Genomic DNA, 20,497 nt, shown 5'->3' with positions numbered 1-20,497 from the left:
TAACCACAAAACATCAAACCGTTTGACGGTTTAAGGATGTATATTGCTCCTTATATCCTTTTCATTACAATTTTTTGTAAACTAGATGAGTTTTTGTTACACGCTTTGTCTTCCGGAATCATAACATGCTCAATTCGGCCTCTAATTCAATCATAATCTCCTATTTATTGAATACGGAAGTATAAATGGTTCGCATATTGCCTGTAGCTTACTATTGCGATGTTTAAATATATTTTATATGTATATATGTTAATTATTAAATCCATTCTGACAAAGTATCAAGGTCTTCCTCTTCATTTGCATTTTTTATTCTACACTTTTCATATATTTCTATTGATTTTTTTTTGGATTTTTGTGAATAGTAGACGGCAGTTAAATTTTTCTTCTTGTTTATCTGTGGAATGTACACCTCACTGCCAAACAATTGTATAAGAAACAAACAGGAAACTAACAAAATAGAAAAAAACAAGGAAATAATTGTCAATTTCACAATTACTGATGAAAAAAATCAGATAGCATTTATGTTTTTCTAAAACTTAAGGTAAGCTGCAATTTTATTATATGAAATTATGATTAGTATAGGATTTAACAAAATTTCACTATTTTTTTTTTTTTTTTTTGCCAAAACTGCATATAAATTAACACTTGTATTGAAAATCAACATTCATCATACATAAGCATTAAGTATTAAACTATCATCCTTTATTTTTATTCATTGTTGTCTGACATTCAATTTGATTTTAAAAGCGTTGCTTTTCTAAACAAAACAGCAGTTCTTGGAAACTTACTGTTATTTTTTTTCAGATATACGTCTGAATTAAAGTGAGATATGAAATTCATATACATTCTGTTATCATGCTGTGCATTTTCTCTGAATAAAGGTGATGAAATTTTTCAAATTAATAATTTACTAATCATTCTTTCTCAATATTTTTTTTTGAATGTGTGAAAATATTCAAACTAAAGCTCATTTGAATATACATTCGAAGATATAGTGTAGGTCTAATCAACATTCTTGTTCTGTTATATAGTGGGATTAAAATGAATGCCTTATGACAAAGCATTCGTTTCAAAAATTCGTATTCGTATTCAAAAAAATATGAAAAAAAAAATTATCTCTTAATTATTCTGCACACAAATATATTTCAAACAGGATTGATAACAAGTAAGAAAACAGAAATGAACTGGTATGAAGCTCAAGAAAATTGTAGACAAAAAGGAGGTATTCTACCAGATTCAGATGATATAACAAATTCCCTAAGATGGGCCGGGAAGTATCGACGGATTTCTCTATTGATAAAGATATTAGGTATTTAAATAAAATAAAATTTCGATCAATATTTGAATATAATTGTTTCCTTTATATATCTTTTGTTATCTTGTTCTATACGTTTGTGGTTTTTAACATGTAAATAATTATTGTGTAAAGATACATAAGTACATGAGTGGTAAATATTTACTAAATTTTTTTTTTTTTTTGAAACTTATAGAAGTATAAAAAAAAATCAATGTTTTGTGAATGTGTTTACTTTTAGGTTGTTATAATGATAGCTTTGTACAATCAACGATCCCAACGAATGCATATAAAATGAAAACTCCATCTGCAGGATATTGCCAGGAGATATGTCTGTCATTTGATTCATTTGTTTTTGCCATAAAGGTAGCGATTGTAAAATATTGTTTAATTGTGTATCTTTTTAATGGGCATGAGTATTCAGAGATTAAATCGAATTTATTATTAATACTGTAAGTAATGTTAACAGATACATGTATTTATGATTTTATATGTTATCTTTTATATTTATGTAATATTTAGTTATATAGTTTTGCAGATTTTTATGCGTCCGGATGATAGATCCGAGGCGTATATTGTTTTTGTCCTGTCTGTTTGTCTGTTTATCTGTTTGTCTGTTTGTCTCTATGTCTGTCTGTCTGCTGAAAACTTTAACCTTCGCCATATCTTTTGAACCTTGAGATATAGAGACTTCATATTTGGTATGCATACTCCACTAATAAAGTTCTTTCAAAAGACATCAAGGTTAATGACCTTGTGACCTTGACTGTGACTTACATGCTAAAAATAGCTTTTTCAAACTTTTGCCGTACCTTTCGGAGCATAGGAGATAGAGACTTCATATTTGGTATGTTTACTTCACTAATAAAGCTCATACAAATGACACCAAAGTCATTGATCTTGTGACCTTGACTGTGACCTTAATGCTAAAAATAGCCATTTTCGAATTTTTGCCAGAAATTTTGAACCATAGGAGATCTAGACTTCATATTTGGTATGCATACTACACTACTAAAGTTCTTTCAAATAACATTAATATCAATGACCTTGTGACCTTGACTGTGACCTATTTGCTAAAAATATCTTTTTTGAACTTTGTTGCCGCCGGGCGCATAGTGTTTCACAAACACATCTTGTTTTGTTACATTTTAATCTAAGGACAATGAGTGTAGATGTTTAGAGGAGATACCACAAAAAGGAAATGCTTCCACATCGTTATGTAATGATACATCTTGTGAGCGAGATGAAGAGCCTTACTTTGATGACTGTGGAGGCAAAGAAACATATTCTGTATTTCAATCAGGTATTTTTCTGATGGTTACATGTCTTGTATTAAGATTCATAAACCCTCTGCTCACTCTTATAAAGTGTTTCTTTAACTTTAAATTTCTTGAAAAGGAAATATAAATGTTAAGTAAAAATTCAAACAATTATACCATGGCTTGCCGCGCAAAAGTGGACAAAAAAGACACTTCAAATTGACAAATTTATTAAGGGAAGATAGACTTTTTTTTCATTGAAAGTTACCTATCTAATCAAAGTACCGACGTACCTTAATATGTATGATATAAAAAAGACATTTTAATTTTTTTTCAAATACTATTTAAACCTGCTTTATCAAATACCTGTTCCTATTTGTATTTTTGCACAATATCTAGATCCAAAGAATGAAAAAGCTACTGACGTTAATACAAGCGGCTGTCTTGCAGTTCAATGTTCTGTGCCGCCGAATTTCACATTTTACTATGAAGAAGATTGTTCTCTTCTTTATAAACCATTTTGTGACATGACAGGTACGTTATTCTGCTCATTTTAAATAACCTAGCTTAACTTCAAATTAATGTCTATGCACTGACATTATGTAACATTTTTTGATACTTGATTAATATTAAATTCAGTTACTTTCAGATTTATACACTTATCATAGTTCACTAAATGCTTTATATTATGCCTCAGTTTCAAACACATCGGCCACTTGGATGGAATCAATGCGTATTTGTAGATCAACGTTATCTTTGCCTGTTCTAACTGAGGAAATATTTCTGCATGATATCAACAAGACTTGTAAGGCAATTGGTGAAAACAGGACTGAAAGATATTGGCTTGGTGTGGCAAAGGAAAAGTACATCGGGTTTGACAAAGGCAAGTGATAAGTTAAATGTGTTTTGAATGGACGCTTTGTTAAAAGGTGTTATTCAAGTTTAGGTAAGCTAAATGCCCAAATGAACTATGCTGAAAAACGTTCTGACCTTCAGTCTGTCTATTTAACAGTCTGTTAACGTGATCTATTTTTAAAGAATTTATGCTGTTGAAAAGATTGAGGAAGACATTGTCCACATAAAAACTGGTTTGATGGACAACAGAGTATGTTCATTTTTTTTCCATTTAACTAAATTCAAGATATCAAAAAAAGTGTTAAGTAAGATGCTCTGCTTTGGAAACTGTTACAATGATATCAACAGTCTGTTTCAAGTCAACATTGCACAATTATTTGGTCGATATACAGACCTTATAAGCAAATACATCTGTGATTAAGGGAAATGTTACCTGAAATTTTTTCAGAAAAATGTTAGGCCACTATTTTCCAATTACATGTATATGTTTACAAATCTTTCCGGATACCTGATGATGATAAGGAGCACACGGCGAATGTGACCAGTCGGCAGGGGATAGTTACTCCTCTAGGGCACCTGAACTTAGCTTTGTTGTTTTAATAGATCCGTTTCTGTTCTCTCTCTCTCTCTCTCTTTAATAATAGTGAAAGGGTATGACAATGTATTATAAAAACAATCTTTCCTGTTGAAGAAAAAAAAAACAAAAACAAAAAAAAAAACAAGATGTGTTTGTGAAACACTGATGCCCCCGTATGGCAACATAGCAAAGATTTAACTTTTCTTAAATGCAAATTTAATTAATTGGTACCAAAAGTAGGATATCCTCACTGGAAAACAATTGTGAAATTTGAAAGTAGGCCAATGTTAAAGGTTTTTCAATAAGTACAAAAATCTCCAAGGTCAAGGTCAAAAGGTCAAGGTAATTGGTATCCAATGAAAGGTTTTGCCACATAGAATACTTATGTAGAGTATGAAAGCCCTAGCCCTAACCGTTCAGAAGTTATGACCAAGGTTAAAAAAAATTTAAAGTAGATCAAACTCCAAGGTCAAAGGGTCAAAGTTCTTGCTAGCAAATGAAAAACCTTGTCACAAGGATTAAATATGTAAAGTATGAAAGCACTAGCTCTAACCCTTTAAAGTTATGGTCAAGGTTTGCTTTTTTAAAGTAGGTCAAACTCAAAGGACAAGGTCAAAGGGTAAAAGTGCTTGGTATCCAATGAAGGGTCTTTTCACAAGGATTACATATATGAAGTATGAAAGCCCTATTTCTTACCGTTTAAAAGTTATGGCCAAGGTTAATGTTTTTTTCACAGGAACGGAAATCTACAAGATGAGGGTCAAAGGTTCAAGTTTGTAGGTATCCAATGAAAGACCTTACAACAAAAAATACATATATGAAGTATATGGCGAAAGTAAAAGTTTAAAATTTTGATGTAAAAGTGGGTCAAACTCCAAGGTCAAGGTCAAAGTGTCAAATTTGAAAGTACTCAAAGAAAGGTCTTGTCACAAGGAATACACATGTGAAATATGAACGTCATGGCTCCACTAAATCAAAAGTTATGGGCAAGGTTAAGTTTTTGCGGACAAAAAGACAGACAGACAGACAGAGAGACAGCTAGACAAACGGACAGAGAGTCAGATAGACAGAGAAACAGCTAGACAGACGGACGGACACGACAAAAACTATATACCCCCGAAACTTCGTTTACGGGGGCATAAAAATAATTGATAGCTTTCCTCCAAATCACTGTTTGTTTCCAAGTCTGTCTAGTAGTATAGTTGTTTGCAATCTTATAATTGTTAATAATAGTGATCTTTATACTTATTATTATGGGGAAAAGATTGTTGAATATTAATTTTTCTAATTGACTAGAGGACACCGTCATCAACAATCAAGACAAAGTTTTTTTCATCGACTGTTTTATATGCGACAGGACTGCCAAGAGCAACAATGATTGCTACGTCATATCCTGTGAAGAGCAACTGAATGTCACAGGATTATGTTCAGAAGTACACGTATTTTACTTTCAAGAATACTTATGTTTGGTATATTTTCTATCATGAAAAGTAACTAAATATATTACTGATTCTACAAGTTTCTCCCTGTTTTTTTTTTTTCTTAAAATTTCTTTTGGACATGTAGATAAAACAAGCAAAAACAACAGTAATAGGAAGAACAACAAATGAAACCAACATGCCTGAAACAGGAACATGGCAAATTACTACAGTAGCTGATATATCATTAGTGATAACAGGGACACAAGGCATAACAAAAAATACAAAAATCAGTGAGTGTTAATCTTCACATAATTTTATCATTTGCATTTCTTTAGCAGATATAATATAGATACAATGAACAGTATTTAAGCTCAAAGAATATTTCAATGATATCAATCGGGAGAAATCTGAAACATCAAAGGTGGTTTTATTATTATGACGTTTTCATCAATTATTCTTTATCTATGGTCTAAAAAGTATCAAATTTATCTTCGGTATATTGATCATTTAGATAAAAATATATTCTTAAGGACAGATGATACAAACAAACTTTTGTTCAAAAATTTGAAAATTACCACTTGAGTCATGTTTTAATGAGTAAAATGAACAAGTATCACTTCTTAATTTTTTAATTCAAGCTTTCACAAAAATAGGATTTGAAGTGAAAAATATTTGTATAAATTAATAAGGATGGTTTCAGAGAGATAGAATTTTGAACATCATTGAAGATTTACAATTTCTTTATATTCTAGAGATTTATTATTTGCATTAAATTCAATTATATTAGGCCAAAAAGTATACGCCAATCCAGGCATAAATTTTTTGTTTGTATCATCCGTCCTTAAATAGATACAATTATTCATTAAGCATTTTCATTCTTACTAGGTAAAAAAGAAGTACTTCAAATTGTCATCTACCTGGTGGATGCTGTATTACTAGGAGGGATCATCTTCACTCTACGTCTCATATATCTTCGGTTGGTGATATTTATGGTTTATGCAAACAAACTTTTTAAAGTCATTTTTGCAAAACATATATCAGTCGTTTTCTTAGAAACACGCCATCCTTTTTAAAGATTACTCTTTACCGTTATGTTGGCATTAAACAGTTAAAGTACCGTTTTATAAAATTACCTTGTGCAGCTGATAAATAAGTATAAAGTTATTTTATAAATATTGGCATATATAAACACATGAATACTGTCCTGAAATATTAGCTTTGTTTGGGCGAGGATGATAAAAGGTGATAGAGGGAGAAGCTTGTCGAATCCTCCATTAGGTTTTTGACCCCAGCCCAGATATGGCTATTCCAAGACAGTTGTCATGTGTTTTGTTTATTCTGCAAAGTTCTTTTACATTTGACTTCTAAAATGGCTTTCCAACAAATCTAGAAATACGTCTGCAGTTGAAATTATGTCACCATGGGGTAGACAATGCAATATTGCTATGAAAAGCGTCGGAATACATAAAGCTCTCTTTCACCATGGTTGTGGTTTATTAGATACCTTTATCCGGTAAATACAAGCTGTGATTGCAGAATAAATTGAATTTTGCTTGGTCTGTAAACTTTTTTTTCTTATTTTCTATTTTTTTTCATAACTACACTATTCAGAAAGAAAAAAATTAAAAAGAAGCAAAAGATGAAACCAAATCAAAGCCTTAGAAACGCGGGATATTCAGACGTCGAGATCAGTACCGATGTAGATTTACAGGAAGTCACTGGAATAGTTAATCATAATTACTTTGTCCTTGAACTCCAGGAACAACCCCTTCAATCAACGGATACTACAATTAACAAGGAGACGGAAAGTCCATATGTTGACACAAAAGACGGGATTTATGATCATCTCAGAGAACACAGAGAAAAGAAAGTCAACGAAAAAAATACCAGTGACGAGGCAAACAAAAGTATTTCGATATCAGATTACCCATACACTGAATGCGTAGAAGTGTATGATCAACTCCGAGATAAAATTGTATCAATGGAAGATTATACTGAGGATATCCACAATCATGTTTTTGCAACAACCAGTACAGCTTCAGTTCATGCTACTGCAGATAGATGTAATCAATACAAAATGCACAGTACCTTTGACAAAGTATCGAACATCAGACCTGATGCTACATATATCAATCTTCCACACGAGAATGGAAATAACATTTCTGAAAGATTGGATGAAGATCATCCATATTTCATTCTGACACCACAAACTAATATAATTATAAAATATGTAGAAAAAAATCATTAATTCATTCTCAAAAAATCAGATTTCAATAAAAGTTCATTCTAGTAAAATTAGTGTATTACCAATCAATTATAATATGCTTTTATTACTTTTTTACCAACCACCTTTTCTTCCAACCACCTCTGTTCTGACTTCTTATTTCTTTAATCGGAGTCACGTCAGGGTTTGGAAAGTATTAACCATTTGTATTATTTATTATACAATTTTCATTGATACTGAATAGCTGTGATGTAGAATATTACACGATCAGTAATACACCTTTTTAAAAGAACTGATGTAGTATACTGATTGTTTTGTTCATAACAGTGTTTCAAACTCCAACTTCCCTTTGCGATAACTTAAAACCATAAATATAATTTCTGAATGTATATTGCAAATAAATTAATGAAATGAAACCTTGTGTATTTCTGACTTAAAATAAATAATAATATAATAACGGATACTGATCTTCAGAGTGTTATGCACATGACTAAAAAAATATTACTGCTGTAAAACTTGTAACCTTTTATTTTTAGACGGTGGCTATATATAGCCACAGGCTATTGCTGCTGGTCTGGGCGATGAATGTAAACACACGGGGACCCTAGCGGAGATTTTTGTAGAGTCAAAATAATGAAAGTAGACTTGTTTCCATGTTTGAAAATAGAATGTACATAATTAACAAATACTTTCAAGTTATTTCAAAGACATTTCGTTGATGGACACAAAGCCTAATTCCTGATATTTGCCGTTATCAATATTTCTCGCCTCATGAATATTCATTGGGTTACGTCGAACTACAACTACATTTGTAATTTGTACACAAACCGACTCGTATATCCGTATGCAAACTACAAAAGTCAATTCGTACAATTTTTTTTCGTTTTTTCTCACATGTGCGAAAAGTCATATCGTACACACATTGTGTTAGTTTAGAATTACTATTATTGACAGAATATTTGATGAAAAATATTGTAGACAATTGTTTCACTTTGTAACTCCGAAATCAAATAGTTATAATTGCTAACCAACACAAGCGCGGCTGTTTCTTAAATACTATTTTGTGGAATCTATATATATTTACAATAAAAGTTAAGTAGTTTATTGTAATTTAACTGAGTCTTTTGATTGTTTGAATTAATTTCATATAATAGTTAATAAAAGGGTTGTTAGGGGGTATATACGATGCCATAAAATTTGCTAAGTTTATTACCATTCTATTTTTAAAATATAAGACTTTGCCTGATCTCCGACACAAAAACTACTTGTATTTAACGGATAATAATTAGTCAAACCAATAATTACAAAGACTGTAACGGACAAAAGTTACTCATATATTTCATTCCTATTTAGAAACTCTATTGTGCCTCTAATGAAATTTACCCTTTAAAAAGTGTACAAAAAAGGTACTCAAATACATGTGCATGAAATGCTACTACCGTTAAAATCGTGGACAAAGCGTTTTTCTCGAATAATGGGCGCCGTAAGATGAAATTTTCAGCAAGTATTTATTTATCATATTTTAATGTATTTGAATTCTTTTGATATAATATATACAGAAATTTAATATTTTACTAGCATTAATATGTTTTAATGTACATTTACACGATGAAAAAAATCATTTAAAAAGAAAAAAATAAATCACGAGTATTATTTCGAAATAAAAGTATCAAATAGATTTTGGTAAACATTATCCAATTTTTATATTCACTATCTTTTGTGTCGTCTTTTGGAAAATTTCAGGGCATTTGCTTAATTTTTTGCGGTTTACCAAGAATCCGAAATGGGAAAGTGGTAAACACAACACACGAAAAAAACATTCGATGACGTTACTACGCACATGAAAGCAGTTCAGTTTTTTCATCTTTAGTGTACAAGGGAAATGGGAGTTTTCACAGCGAAATCGTTATTTTAAAATCAAATCCATGGGTAGAACAAACAGCTATAGGAATAGCGAAAGACGCTGTCAATGTCGACAGCCAATACATAAGATAGCCTATTTAGTTGAATAATAGTAAAAATATTGTCCAAAAAAATCTTCAGAAGGTCCCATTTGTGCTCAAGATTGGTCCCTGACTGTTATTTAAAGAATTAAGGGAAATTCAACTGTGTGCATCAGTAAAATTCCTTATATTAAGAGGGAGATATCCAATTTGTTTTTAGGAAAGAGGAAAAGACACTTTGACATTATCATGCAAGTGTCATAAGGCGACACAATACATTGTATGAAATCTTATAATTTGTTTACTTATGCATATATCAGTTTGAAGTTTGGTATGTTTTTTGATGAAAAATGTACTTAAGAGTAGTTAAAATTTTAGATCACAGTGAGAATTTATACTACTTTACTTTTTAGTACAAAAGTATGAATTAAAATACATGTACATATATTTTGAAAAAATGAAATAAACTTTTATAATTTCCGTTTCATTTTTAAAATATTTAGAACATTTTATCTTTTTAATGCCAGTTGTCTTTTGACGTAGCGGCTCTGGAGTCACGGACCTGAAGGAGTCCATCCTTCTGTGTCGCGGATTTGACTCCCACTGCGGGACACGCCCTTAATTCATATCCCGTGTCGCTGTAATTGCTAGCCAGAAAAATATCCCTCGCTGCTCAAAATTTGTTCTCGAAATGGGCGTTAAACAAACAAAATAATTCATGCCACTGTTTTTCAGTACTCACAGTACTTTGATTACATTTTTTGTGCTAGAGAGGGGGTCAAGAAATTGGCACATTTTCAACCGCATGCGTCATATAAGGTTGAAATATGTGGGATGAAAAATATCTCTGTCAAATAATGACTTTTTGTATTTTTTTTTTAGTGGGGCGGGGGGGGGGGGGGGGGGTACAGATTTTTTTTGTTTTTGGTCTTGGAAAAAATTAGAAAAACATTAGGTTTAAATGTTTATGAAAGTAGATTTAATTTCAGATATAAGGTACATAATCACACAGTATACCGGTAAAGTGCTTCAAATTTAAGCTTTTACTTTTAACTAAGATACATTGAACAGTGAAGGGTATTTATCATCCAAATGCTTACTCTGACACGTTCTTTTTAAAGGTCTTATCCAAAACACCAATAACGTTCACTTCAAAGCGCATAGTTCTTGATGTACTTTCACAATTATTGACTTGGATCGTTCAGGGGTTGAACTCTCTTTCGTATGAGCTACTAAGGTCCAAAGTATAGGATCTAAATTTTAGCCCTCAATCGGCAAGTAGCGTCGTCTCAATATTAATTTAGTAAAATAAATCTAGAAGAGACGTTAAGCAAGCAAGCAAACAAACAAAGTTTTTAACATTTATACATGTATCTAATTATGTTCACAATTTAAAACAAATTTTAATCGTTAGAAATAATTCAAAACATCGGAGATTTAATTGAGACATCAGCCGAACATGTAAGCGTGGATACACCGTCAGTTAAAGTATTGTTATTTTGCACAACAGCTTACGTTTGGATTTTACAATGCATTGAGTTCATGAACCTCTTGATTCCTTGAAGAATTATGCCTTTGGTATTCTCCGATGCTGAAGGAGAATTCCTCGTTCCTGGGGCAGTGTAAATTACCCTTACTCTTCCTGTCCACGTACCTACAGTCAGGCTAATGACACATATTTGCAAAAATAAAAAAAAAATCCTGATAGAGAGTATCTTTTCATCTGCAACTTTCTTTCAAATTCGTTTTAATTCATTCCCCTGGTACAATTTGAAAGCGTTCTCACAGTTATTTTCAGGAAGACTTGGCATCGCTCATTGAAAAGAAACGATATTATTTTGCTTTCAGAATAATGCTTCAATACCTAGGATGCAGAGAAACAAATTCTTACATTCCCAAAATATTATTATTATTTTGAGGGGGATGAGTTAGAAATGCAATTGACGAATCTGTTTATATGCTAATGGGACTTTGGTCCGGTAAGCGGCACATATGACGTAATGAAACACGGCAATCAAAATGTCAGCACGGCTAGATACTGTTATCATGGTTATAAGACCCATGACATCAAAAATAAGATTTCAAAGTCTATTTGATGATGATAAGAGTGTGAGAGTTTTAAGAATCTCTTATATATGAGGAGTTGGTGGACAGATGCTTCTTAATAAAGTCCGTTATAGCAAATGTGTACAACAATTCTTAAGTAAATATACAAAAAATAAAGCAATGAAAACTATTTTATGAACACTTTGTATATGCAAGCCTCATGGCCCAGTATGACGTAATGCTTATTTCACGACAACGTCAAAAATATGGATTTTGAATTTTTATCAAATGTACATGGACACACGCTTATTTTATTTTTTTGCCACACTGCCAAGTGTGTACAAAAATGTTTTTATTTAGACCATAATTATGTTCCCCAAACGAAGTTGGGGAACATATTGTTTTTACTCTGTTTCTTATTATTATTATTATTTTTCTTCTTCTTCTTCTTCTTCTTCTTCTTCTTCTTCCTGGGTACTTTTTTGTCCGGGAATGATCTCGTAAACTATACATCCGACTAAGGTGAAATGTTTTTAGGGTCAGTAGACATGTTATGTAGATTTGCGGAACGAAGGTCATTTTGCGCGCACGTGCTTGCAAGAGCGTGCACGTGCAACATGTGAAATGACCGATTTAATTGATATAGGCGTAACTTTTAAAATTTTTGATGAAATGCTTTGAAACCTATAATATAAGGATATATTAGAAGTATAGACAATATGACATGGTTAAAATAGCAAGATCTCACGCGCATGCACGTGCGCTTTGCTCTGATTGGCTGAAACTAAAGTCTCAATATCTTTCTTGTTTTTTGACGAAATCCTTTGAAATTTTGAAAATTGCCATGCATTAGGATATTCTACAACATGATATGTAGCAATTATCATGAAAACACGTGCATGCACGTGCGCTGCAATCTGATTGGCTTAAACTTTAAATAGCTATAACTCCCTTGATTTTCAACCAAACAGGATGGGATTTAGAACATAGATAGATATACTGGATTACTACAAGAAATTATGGTCACCATGCACATGCATACACGTGCATGTACGTGCGCTGCAATCTGATTGGCTGAAACTTTAAACAGCTATAACTCCCTTGGTTTTCAACCAAAAGGGGTGAGATTTAGAACATAGATAGATGTAACGGACATCTTCAAGAAGATATGGTCACCATGCTCATGTATGCACGTGCGTGCATGTGAAATGAGCAAAATAAAAAAAAAAAACACTTGAATGAGCGAATCTTTTTAATAATTTTGGATTAAATACTTTAATATTTAGTATATTAAAATATATAGATTGTGTAGACAAGATGATATGGTCATTACGCACATGCATTCACATGTGCACGCGTGCAATGCTAAAATTATTGTTTTTAGCTCTGCGATATTCCTGCTTTCCATGGTATTGTGTAAGAAAAAAAAGATAGATATTCCTTTGCAGAGAACTAAAATTTTAATGACAATAATTTTTGATAGAATCTCCGAGGTCCCCTCCTCCCCTACACTGACTTAGACTTCCTACCTAACCTGTGAGGGTTCTTGTTTTATTCTGTGCTCTGATTCCATCATCTCACTTATCTTACAGAAGTGCATTTCGTGCATTTCGGTAACTACTATATGTTTAGTCTCTACATGGAATTGCAAATATATGAAACTTCTGATCACATGATGGAACTTGATTTTTGTAATAGGACTGACCCATCATCTGATGATGAGTACGAACTGTTCCACCTGTTTGTGAGGTATTATCAGACATGCCAGGATTTATCATTCCCTCTTCCTCAAGGTGAGTGGGCAGGTCTGGTCACTTTCAGGTGTATTCAGGTGTAAATAAATGGGAAAGTTTGGGGGTCTCTAAATATGCATGATACATGTACTAGAATAATGAAATGCAATACTACATTTGGGGGATTTTGATATTTTTTGTACTTTTTTAGGTTTTGTATCATACATCACAGCTCGGGCTATCGAAATTTAAATACCATATTTCTTATCACTAAATTACCTAAAGTAAATGCAGGTAGTACCTTTAGAGCAGTCATATATTTTTTTAATCAAACATGTGTCGGTTTTTATCAATGATTTCCTATTTTTCTTCTAAAGCCTCTTCCTGCAGTACGTTGATCATGGAGTCCTCCAACTTACAGGAGAATTCATGGCTCAGGTTCTAGCAGGTAACACAAAAATTAAATTACTATATTAACATAAATTTTTTTTTTAATGAAAAAACAATTCCTGATGAAAATTATGTACGTTAATTGCATTTCTGAAAAAAAAAATGATAAAATCAATTTTTTTTTTTGCAAAATGTTTGTGGTACAAGCATATTGTAAGTTATGTAAGTACTATTATGTGTTCATTAAGGCTCTGGGTGCATTCTTTTGAGTTTTCAAATTTCATTGACTCTCTCCTAAGAGAAAGAAATGACATTGCTTAATGTTATTTAGGTACCTTTCATAAGACATTTGGGTCTAAATGATTTTAGGAAAAACCATGGGGGCAAGAGGTAGGGTGGAAAAAATTGTAAAAGCATCTTTAATGTTTCTATTTTCCTTGATATTCAAAACACCAACTCTGAGATTCTGATTCTGAATTGGAAGTTACATAAGAAACAGCTGTGTAGTCTTTGACTGGAAGTACTTTGTGGATACGTGACTCAAATATTGATACCTTGGGAATTGTCAAAAATGCCCACTGAGCAGAGAGATAATTCAATGGTAGATAATGAAATATTTAAGTATTAATTTAAGTGCGGTTTGTAGTAATAAACATACTAGTATTATGTAATTTTTTGGTAGTGAAGGAATGTCTTTGACAAAAAAAATGAAGGTAATACAGAGGGGGTAGATTTTTTTTTCGATATTTGGCTTATTGAGTGACTGATTGATAAAAATTCAGGTGCCTGCTATGCCATATGCAAAATCCATGTTATAAATTTTGCACTTACCTCCTTTTAGTAAATTTTAAATTTGCAGCGTGATAGGCTTCTGATCAATTAGTTTCCTATTGGACTGGAGTTGATCAGAAACCCTTGACTTGGGAAGATCTGATATTATATAAGTGATCCTTTATTTAGGTATTCGCTTTATGATGAAGTCTGTGTCGGTCGTTCATATTTCGTTGTATTTATGATGGGATATTTGTGCAATTTTATAATCATTGTTGATTAAATAGTTGATCATGTTTATGTATTTTTAAGGAATAAATTTGATGTGGAAATTTTTATATCGTTAACCTTAATGGAAAAAGACCTTTATCATCATTGTATTGTTGTGTATCTACTTTGTATTTAGCCAGTGGCCACAAAATAGTACCATATGATTCTCAGTTTCTTTTAGGGGCTGGTGGGTGGGGGGTTCAACTCCTCTTTTTTTATCTTATAGCATGTATTTTATAACTCATTCCGTATGAGTGGACGTATTCTAGATTCGAGCATGCCGGAAAATATCAATCAGTAACAAGTCTTCAGTGCAAAATTACACAATTTTTTATTCTGACTTACAGCAAAATAGAAAGTATTTATAGTTGGTTTTATTTTTTGTTGGCATTTCTTATAAAAATCTATCTCACTACCGTAGGAGAAAAGTAAGCGGTAACCATTTTCATAAATGTCTCCAAAGGGCATTTGAAGTAAAGCAATTTCTTTTTGGCACGTTGGTATAGTAAATATATTAAAAGGAATATGAAGCAGACAAACTAACATATGTTGTTATTTGCATAATGAATAAACAATGAGATTATTTATTATCTTTGTAGAATTAATCAGTTGGATTACAAACCAAGAAAAACACCACTTGAATTTATCGTAAATAAATATTCTTTGATTGTTTACACATCTTGTTAGTCAAAACAAAAATTGTTCGTGAATATAAATTTTGAATATACAATTTTTTGAATATACAATTTTTTTTAATATACATTTTTTTTTAAAAAATGTAAGAACGGACGTGAGCTTCTGCTCTAAATTCAGAAAAAAATTATTTTAGTCTGTGTTGTTGGTTCTTTTGTAAAATTATTGAACAATTATTATATATTTCCAAAATTATAGAGCAGATGTATGCTTATAATTATGTATTTCTGTTCCTAAACTAAAAAGTATTTCGTCATGATATAAGACTGTACAATTAACTGTTAGAAGAAACTGAAAAATAAACTTTTTTAGAATAGTTCTGTTAGCATTAAACAAAAATCAATCTCTCTTGCGCTTTCTCGGGAGTTTATCTAAGGAAATTAGACTTTTAATTACCGGTAAATCTGCGATAATTACTATGCGAGAGAAATATTTAATAAATCTTACGGATATCATCACCATAAACCTAGTGTATTCCCAAATGAGTAAGTGAGAACTTTTTTTAATAATTAATTTTATATTATCTGTTATTTATTTTTATTTATTTGCTAAATATATTAATTTATAAGTACAGATATGATGCTTGTCGGAGTTCAATATTTACCATGTACACCTGATAAATGTCACTTGTCGACGTGACTGACTTTTGATCACCCGACTTTAAATCGACATTAATTGTGCATCTCCCATCTCTCTTAATCTTTTTCGGTACAGTTGTATTTAAAACAAGCACTCTGGAAACATTTCATTTTTTTGTGGCCCGTTTTAACATTTCTATGGGTTATGCATGTATCAGTTTATCCATGGGTGGACAGAACTTTATAGAAAAAAAAAACCCCGCCCTCTTTTTTGACATCATTTTAAGTCTTTAATCGGTTGGATACTCTATATAGAAATAGCAATAAAATTGTAGAACATGCAGAAAAAGGTTAAAATTGCATTGTTTACGGAAAAATTGTATCATATGAACAATTTACTAGAAAAATAAAACACGATCAATGTTCTATAGAAAAGATTATGCTGACTAACCGTGTTGAAATTCACTGATGCAACAAAAGCGGTCTTAATTTTATGGCTCTTGTCCATAAAGTAGATCCCTCTTAAATGTATATTTTGATCATATCTGTTTGAAACGTATACAAATGAAAAACAAATAAGGAAGATATATGAAACATCTAGCATGATAAAAATTCATAACATTCTGTTCATCAAAATGCAGAAGAAGCAAAATACATGTCAATAGATTTTATGATTGGATTACAGAGATAAAAAGTGGGTATGGATGGATGGTGTGTATAAAAAGACACCCTAGTAAAATATCCATTTACTCAGATATTATAACAGGATGTCTTCAAAACCAATTTAAATTCTGATTTTTAATTGCAAAATTATACTGGCTCGTTATTGCATTAATATAAATGCGCTAGAAAATAGGTTCAATTATTTGTTTAGATTATCACAATTCCTCGAAAAGTATTTCTGAATTTTTAGACATACCTTAAATTACTAACTCAAAGATACATAAAAAAACAAGGTAAATTCAAATTGACGTTCGGCCTACAAATTGTGGTTTTTGAAAAACAAAAAAATTAATGTAATGCTACATATCAAAACGGTGTTGAGGCCGTGATGTAGCTAATGAAAGGTGACTACAGAAATGTCATATTTAAGAAATAAATTCCTTTAACTATGCTTTATTACTTAATGAATTCATTTCTTAATTTTTAAAAGATATATTTATAGAAAAAATACTCGGGTTTGCATTCTCTTCATAATTAGATATAACCGATAAAAGTTTTTTTTTCAAAGGTGACTTCTTTAAGGCATCACACCGGTAATTGACCAATCAAAATGAACTTAGTCAAATGTAGGTCCATATATATAAAATATTTTTTCTTTCCTTTTGAGACGTTTTTCTATTTTCTTCCATGCCATTTTTACAACTTTGGTACCTGTGCCTAGTAAATTTTATGTACTTTGTGAATGAATAAAGGTTTTTGACAGGAACTATTTTTTTCATGGCATAGGAGGCTACTTCCTGTAGTGCACTCGAGGTGTTTATAAACACAGTGAAAACACGTGGATTTGAGGGTAGCCGTGTTTGCAGATGGAAAAAGTCCGAAAATGCCGTGTGGGTACCCTGTTTTTTGGTGTCAGCTAATGTGACAGGTAATTTTCAACACCTCCTGCTAAATATTTTTTCATGTAAACAAATACCCGATTTTTAACGATTTTTTTATTCTATATAGAATTATATAATGAAAACAATTACCGGTGTGATACCTTTACTTCCCGTCAGGAACTGCTGTTTGTCAACAAGGTTTTTGGTCTATGTTTTCCATATAAGGATTGTTGTAATAAACTATTAAATCAATCTTATAATTAATTTTTATATATTATCTATGTAATGGCATACTTTTATTGTTTAAGATAATATGTGCCTGTTTCGGATGAAGCGGCTTTAAAAGTGTTTTTCTATACTTCGTAATAAATATGTAAAGTCTATGGAATTCCTTTACTGTCATTAGTGCGTTTATACAGAAAGAAATAAATTACATACTGGGAGAGGATATTCAAAGTTTTTGCAATGAAATGGAGAATTTATTTCGAATATTGATTGGACAGGATTTTTAAATTTGTTTTAAGAGTAGGAAGCACGAGACTCTTTAACGTAAGACGTCATTGGGAATCAAGATTGGACATGGCAAACATGAATTTCAATATCACATTTTTGGGGAAAATTTTGTAGTTTTAGGCTTTTCATAAGGATTTATATTTTAACTGTTAAAGAATAAGCCACGTAGCTAAGTATAATCAAGGAAGTATTTTTAACACTTTTCGTAAAGGAAGAAAAAAATGTTTCATTCACAGGATGAAAAGCCAGGTTTCCCAAATTTGGAAACCCGATGGAAACATATGGGAATCGTGACATCAGTAGTTTCCATATAGTTTCCATTTTATGGAAACCACATAGTAGTTTCCACATAGATTCCCGACATGGAAACAATCAACCTGTGGTTTCCCGTAAGTTTCCCAAGATAGGAAACCATGGAAACATACCCCGGTGGTTTCCACATAGATTCCCGACATGGAAACAATCAACCTGTGGTTTCCCGTAAGTTTCCCAAGATAGGAAACCATGGAAACATGCCCCGGTGGTTTCCATGTAGATTCCCGATATGGAAACAACCAACCTGTGGTTTCCCGTTAGTTTCCCAAGATAGGAAACCATGTAAACATGCCTCAGTGGTTTCCATACAGATTCCCGACATGGAAGCCACCAATGTGTAGTTTTCCCCATGTTTCCCAGGCAGGGAAACTTTGAAAGTATATCTCAATACTAACCACCTACCTTTTATTTTACAAAAAGTTAAATATTTAATTATGTTACCACATTTTTACCAATTATAGAAATATTTCAAAAGTGTTTACATGCTGTATCAAAATAATTAACTTCAAACAGTTAAAGTAACTAGATGTGTATTTCTGTGTGATTAATTTAATATTTCAGCACCGTGAACGCAATTCAATTTTAATTTAATTTTATTTAACTGAATTTTATTTAATTTTATTTAATTTTGAATTTGATTTATCACATAAGTTTTGGTAAACTCGTATAGAATGCGTGAAGTGGAATAGAAAAAAAGTAAGTGCATGCAGTTATGTAGAAATCAATCATTTCCGATCCCACTTTCTTGAAGCTGTCTATGATGAATGTTCCTTTGAAAAAATGGAAGAGCTAAGGAAGGGTACATTTAATGAAATTATTTACAGAAAAGGTTTACTAAAAAGATCGATTAAAAAAGTAAATAAAGAAATATGTCAAGTTACGATTACTGATTAAGGACAGGTGAGACGTTCCTCAATAAATTAATTAAATTTTTTTCCAATATTTTGCAATTGACATTGAAGAATTATTTTTACATAATTACAGTTGGTTTGCCAAAATTACATTTTTAGTGTTTCAAGTTTTTAAATACAAGTTTAGAAAGTGATAAAGATTTTGTTTTAATATGAATTAATATATTAATATAAACTGGTCAGATAGGAATCATTCATCGAATTGGCTGGGGTTGAGTATTATCATACTAGTATTTTACTATTAATAGTGAATATTGTTTTTTTTTTTAAATTTATTAAATTATTATTTTCATTATTGGGGGTGGGTGGGTTCCTTTTCATTTTTTCCTTGAGAAGCCTCCCCCCCCTTCCAAAAAAAAAAAGCGTTTGAAAAAGTCACTATGGTCGGCCTGTGTAATTAGGGACACCTATCCTCACGTGCCATTTCAGGTGGAGACACGTGCCGCGAAGACACCTGTCACTGTGTATTTTTTGTATATTCTATGTGAATTGAGACGGTTTTGTACCTAAAGGGAACAATGGGCTGTTGTCAAGCATGTACACACACAGTCTCCGACCGAAAATTCCTTTGAATTAAGATGATGATTCGTGTTTCTTTTATCATTTAAAAAATTGTATATTCCATAAATTAAGTTATACAAGAGAACATATTTATAAAATAACCTTCATTTAAGAAGTTCAATGAAAGAACAAACTATTTAGAGTTTTTATTTCAATTTTCATTACTGATTTAAAATAAAACTATCCTCTTTAGAAATTAAATAATTTTCTATAGGTATTGAATAGATCTTAATTCTCGTTGTGTATAATTATTATATTAAATCAGAATGACATTAATAGATAAGTGTGAAATCAAAACTGTATTTAATATTGCTGATGGGTTTTTGTGTGAAATTTGTAATCTAACGTACTACAAAGACATTTAGTAGATAAATGTTTATAATATAATTCATCACATAAAACGTTTTTTTTTTTCTTTCCTTTTTTTTTGTTTAAATATGTACGCAGATCCCCGTGTAGTAAACGCCTGCACTTTTCGCATGAAATTACAATGTAGGGTCCTAAATGCACATACATTATATTTAACAAACTTTAAAATTTTCAGCCATTTTTTTTTCTCCAAAGGCCATTGCTCTAGATAAAGAAAAGTCTATAATATT

General features: G+C 31.4%; 2 protein-coding genes across 2 annotated transcripts; both read left to right on the top strand.

Annotated features, from left to right (window-relative positions):
- Window positions 1-798: 798 nt before the first annotated feature.
- On the top strand, window positions 799-3,444 carry LOC134246594 (uncharacterized). Its single transcript, XM_062728977.1, has 6 exons — window positions 799-881; window positions 1,154-1,309; window positions 1,536-1,660; window positions 2,453-2,597; window positions 2,953-3,087; window positions 3,251-3,444. The coding sequence occupies exons 1-6, from the start codon at window positions 830-832 to the stop codon at window positions 3,442-3,444; spliced, it is 807 nt and encodes a 268-aa protein (XP_062584961.1). The 5' UTR covers window positions 799-829.
- Window positions 3,445-5,284: 1,840 nt separating this feature from the next.
- LOC134246593 (uncharacterized) lies at window positions 5,285-7,866 on the top strand. The gene is made up of 4 exons (XM_062728976.1): window positions 5,285-5,418; window positions 5,552-5,696; window positions 6,292-6,382; window positions 7,018-7,866. The coding sequence occupies exons 2-4, from the start codon at window positions 5,603-5,605 to the stop codon at window positions 7,652-7,654; spliced, it is 822 nt and encodes a 273-aa protein (XP_062584960.1). The 5' UTR covers window positions 5,285-5,418; window positions 5,552-5,602; the 3' UTR covers window positions 7,655-7,866.
- Window positions 7,867-20,497: the final 12,631 nt, after the last annotated feature.

This window comes from Saccostrea cucullata, unplaced genomic scaffold (assembly GCF_032062105.1).
Source record: "Saccostrea cucullata isolate Sc308-1 unplaced genomic scaffold, CSIRO_AGI_Scuc_v1 ctg2131, whole genome shotgun sequence".
In the NCBI taxonomy this organism is placed as follows: domain Eukaryota; kingdom Metazoa; phylum Mollusca; class Bivalvia; order Ostreida; family Ostreidae; genus Saccostrea; species Saccostrea cuccullata.
Note: the sequence above shows the minus strand (reverse complement) of the source record. Positions and strands in the feature narration are given on the sequence as shown.

What these genes read in the sequence shown, in the direction of transcription:
- LOC134246593 (XM_062728976.1), top strand. Translation starts at nt 5,603, where the DNA reads ATGCCTGAAACAGGAACATGGCAAATTACTACAGTAGCTGATATATCA. An exon ending in AACAAAAAATACAAAAATCA is followed by an intron (nt 5,697 to 6,291) that starts GTGAGTGTTAAT and finishes CATTCTTACTAG; the next exon opens with GTAAAAAAGAAGTACTTCAA. An exon ending in CTACGTCTCATATATCTTCG is followed by an intron (nt 6,383 to 7,017) that starts GTTGGTGATATT and finishes TACACTATTCAG; the next exon opens with AAAGAAAAAAATTAAAAAGA.
- LOC134246594 (XM_062728977.1), top strand. Translation starts at nt 830, where the DNA reads ATGAAATTCATATACATTCTGTTATCATGCTGTGCATTTTCTCTGAAT. An exon ending in TGCATTTTCTCTGAATAAAG is followed by an intron (nt 882 to 1,153) that starts GTGATGAAATTT and finishes TATTTCAAACAG; the next exon opens with GATTGATAACAAGTAAGAAA. An exon ending in TCTATTGATAAAGATATTAG is followed by an intron (nt 1,310 to 1,535) that starts GTATTTAAATAA and finishes GTTTACTTTTAG; the next exon opens with GTTGTTATAATGATAGCTTT.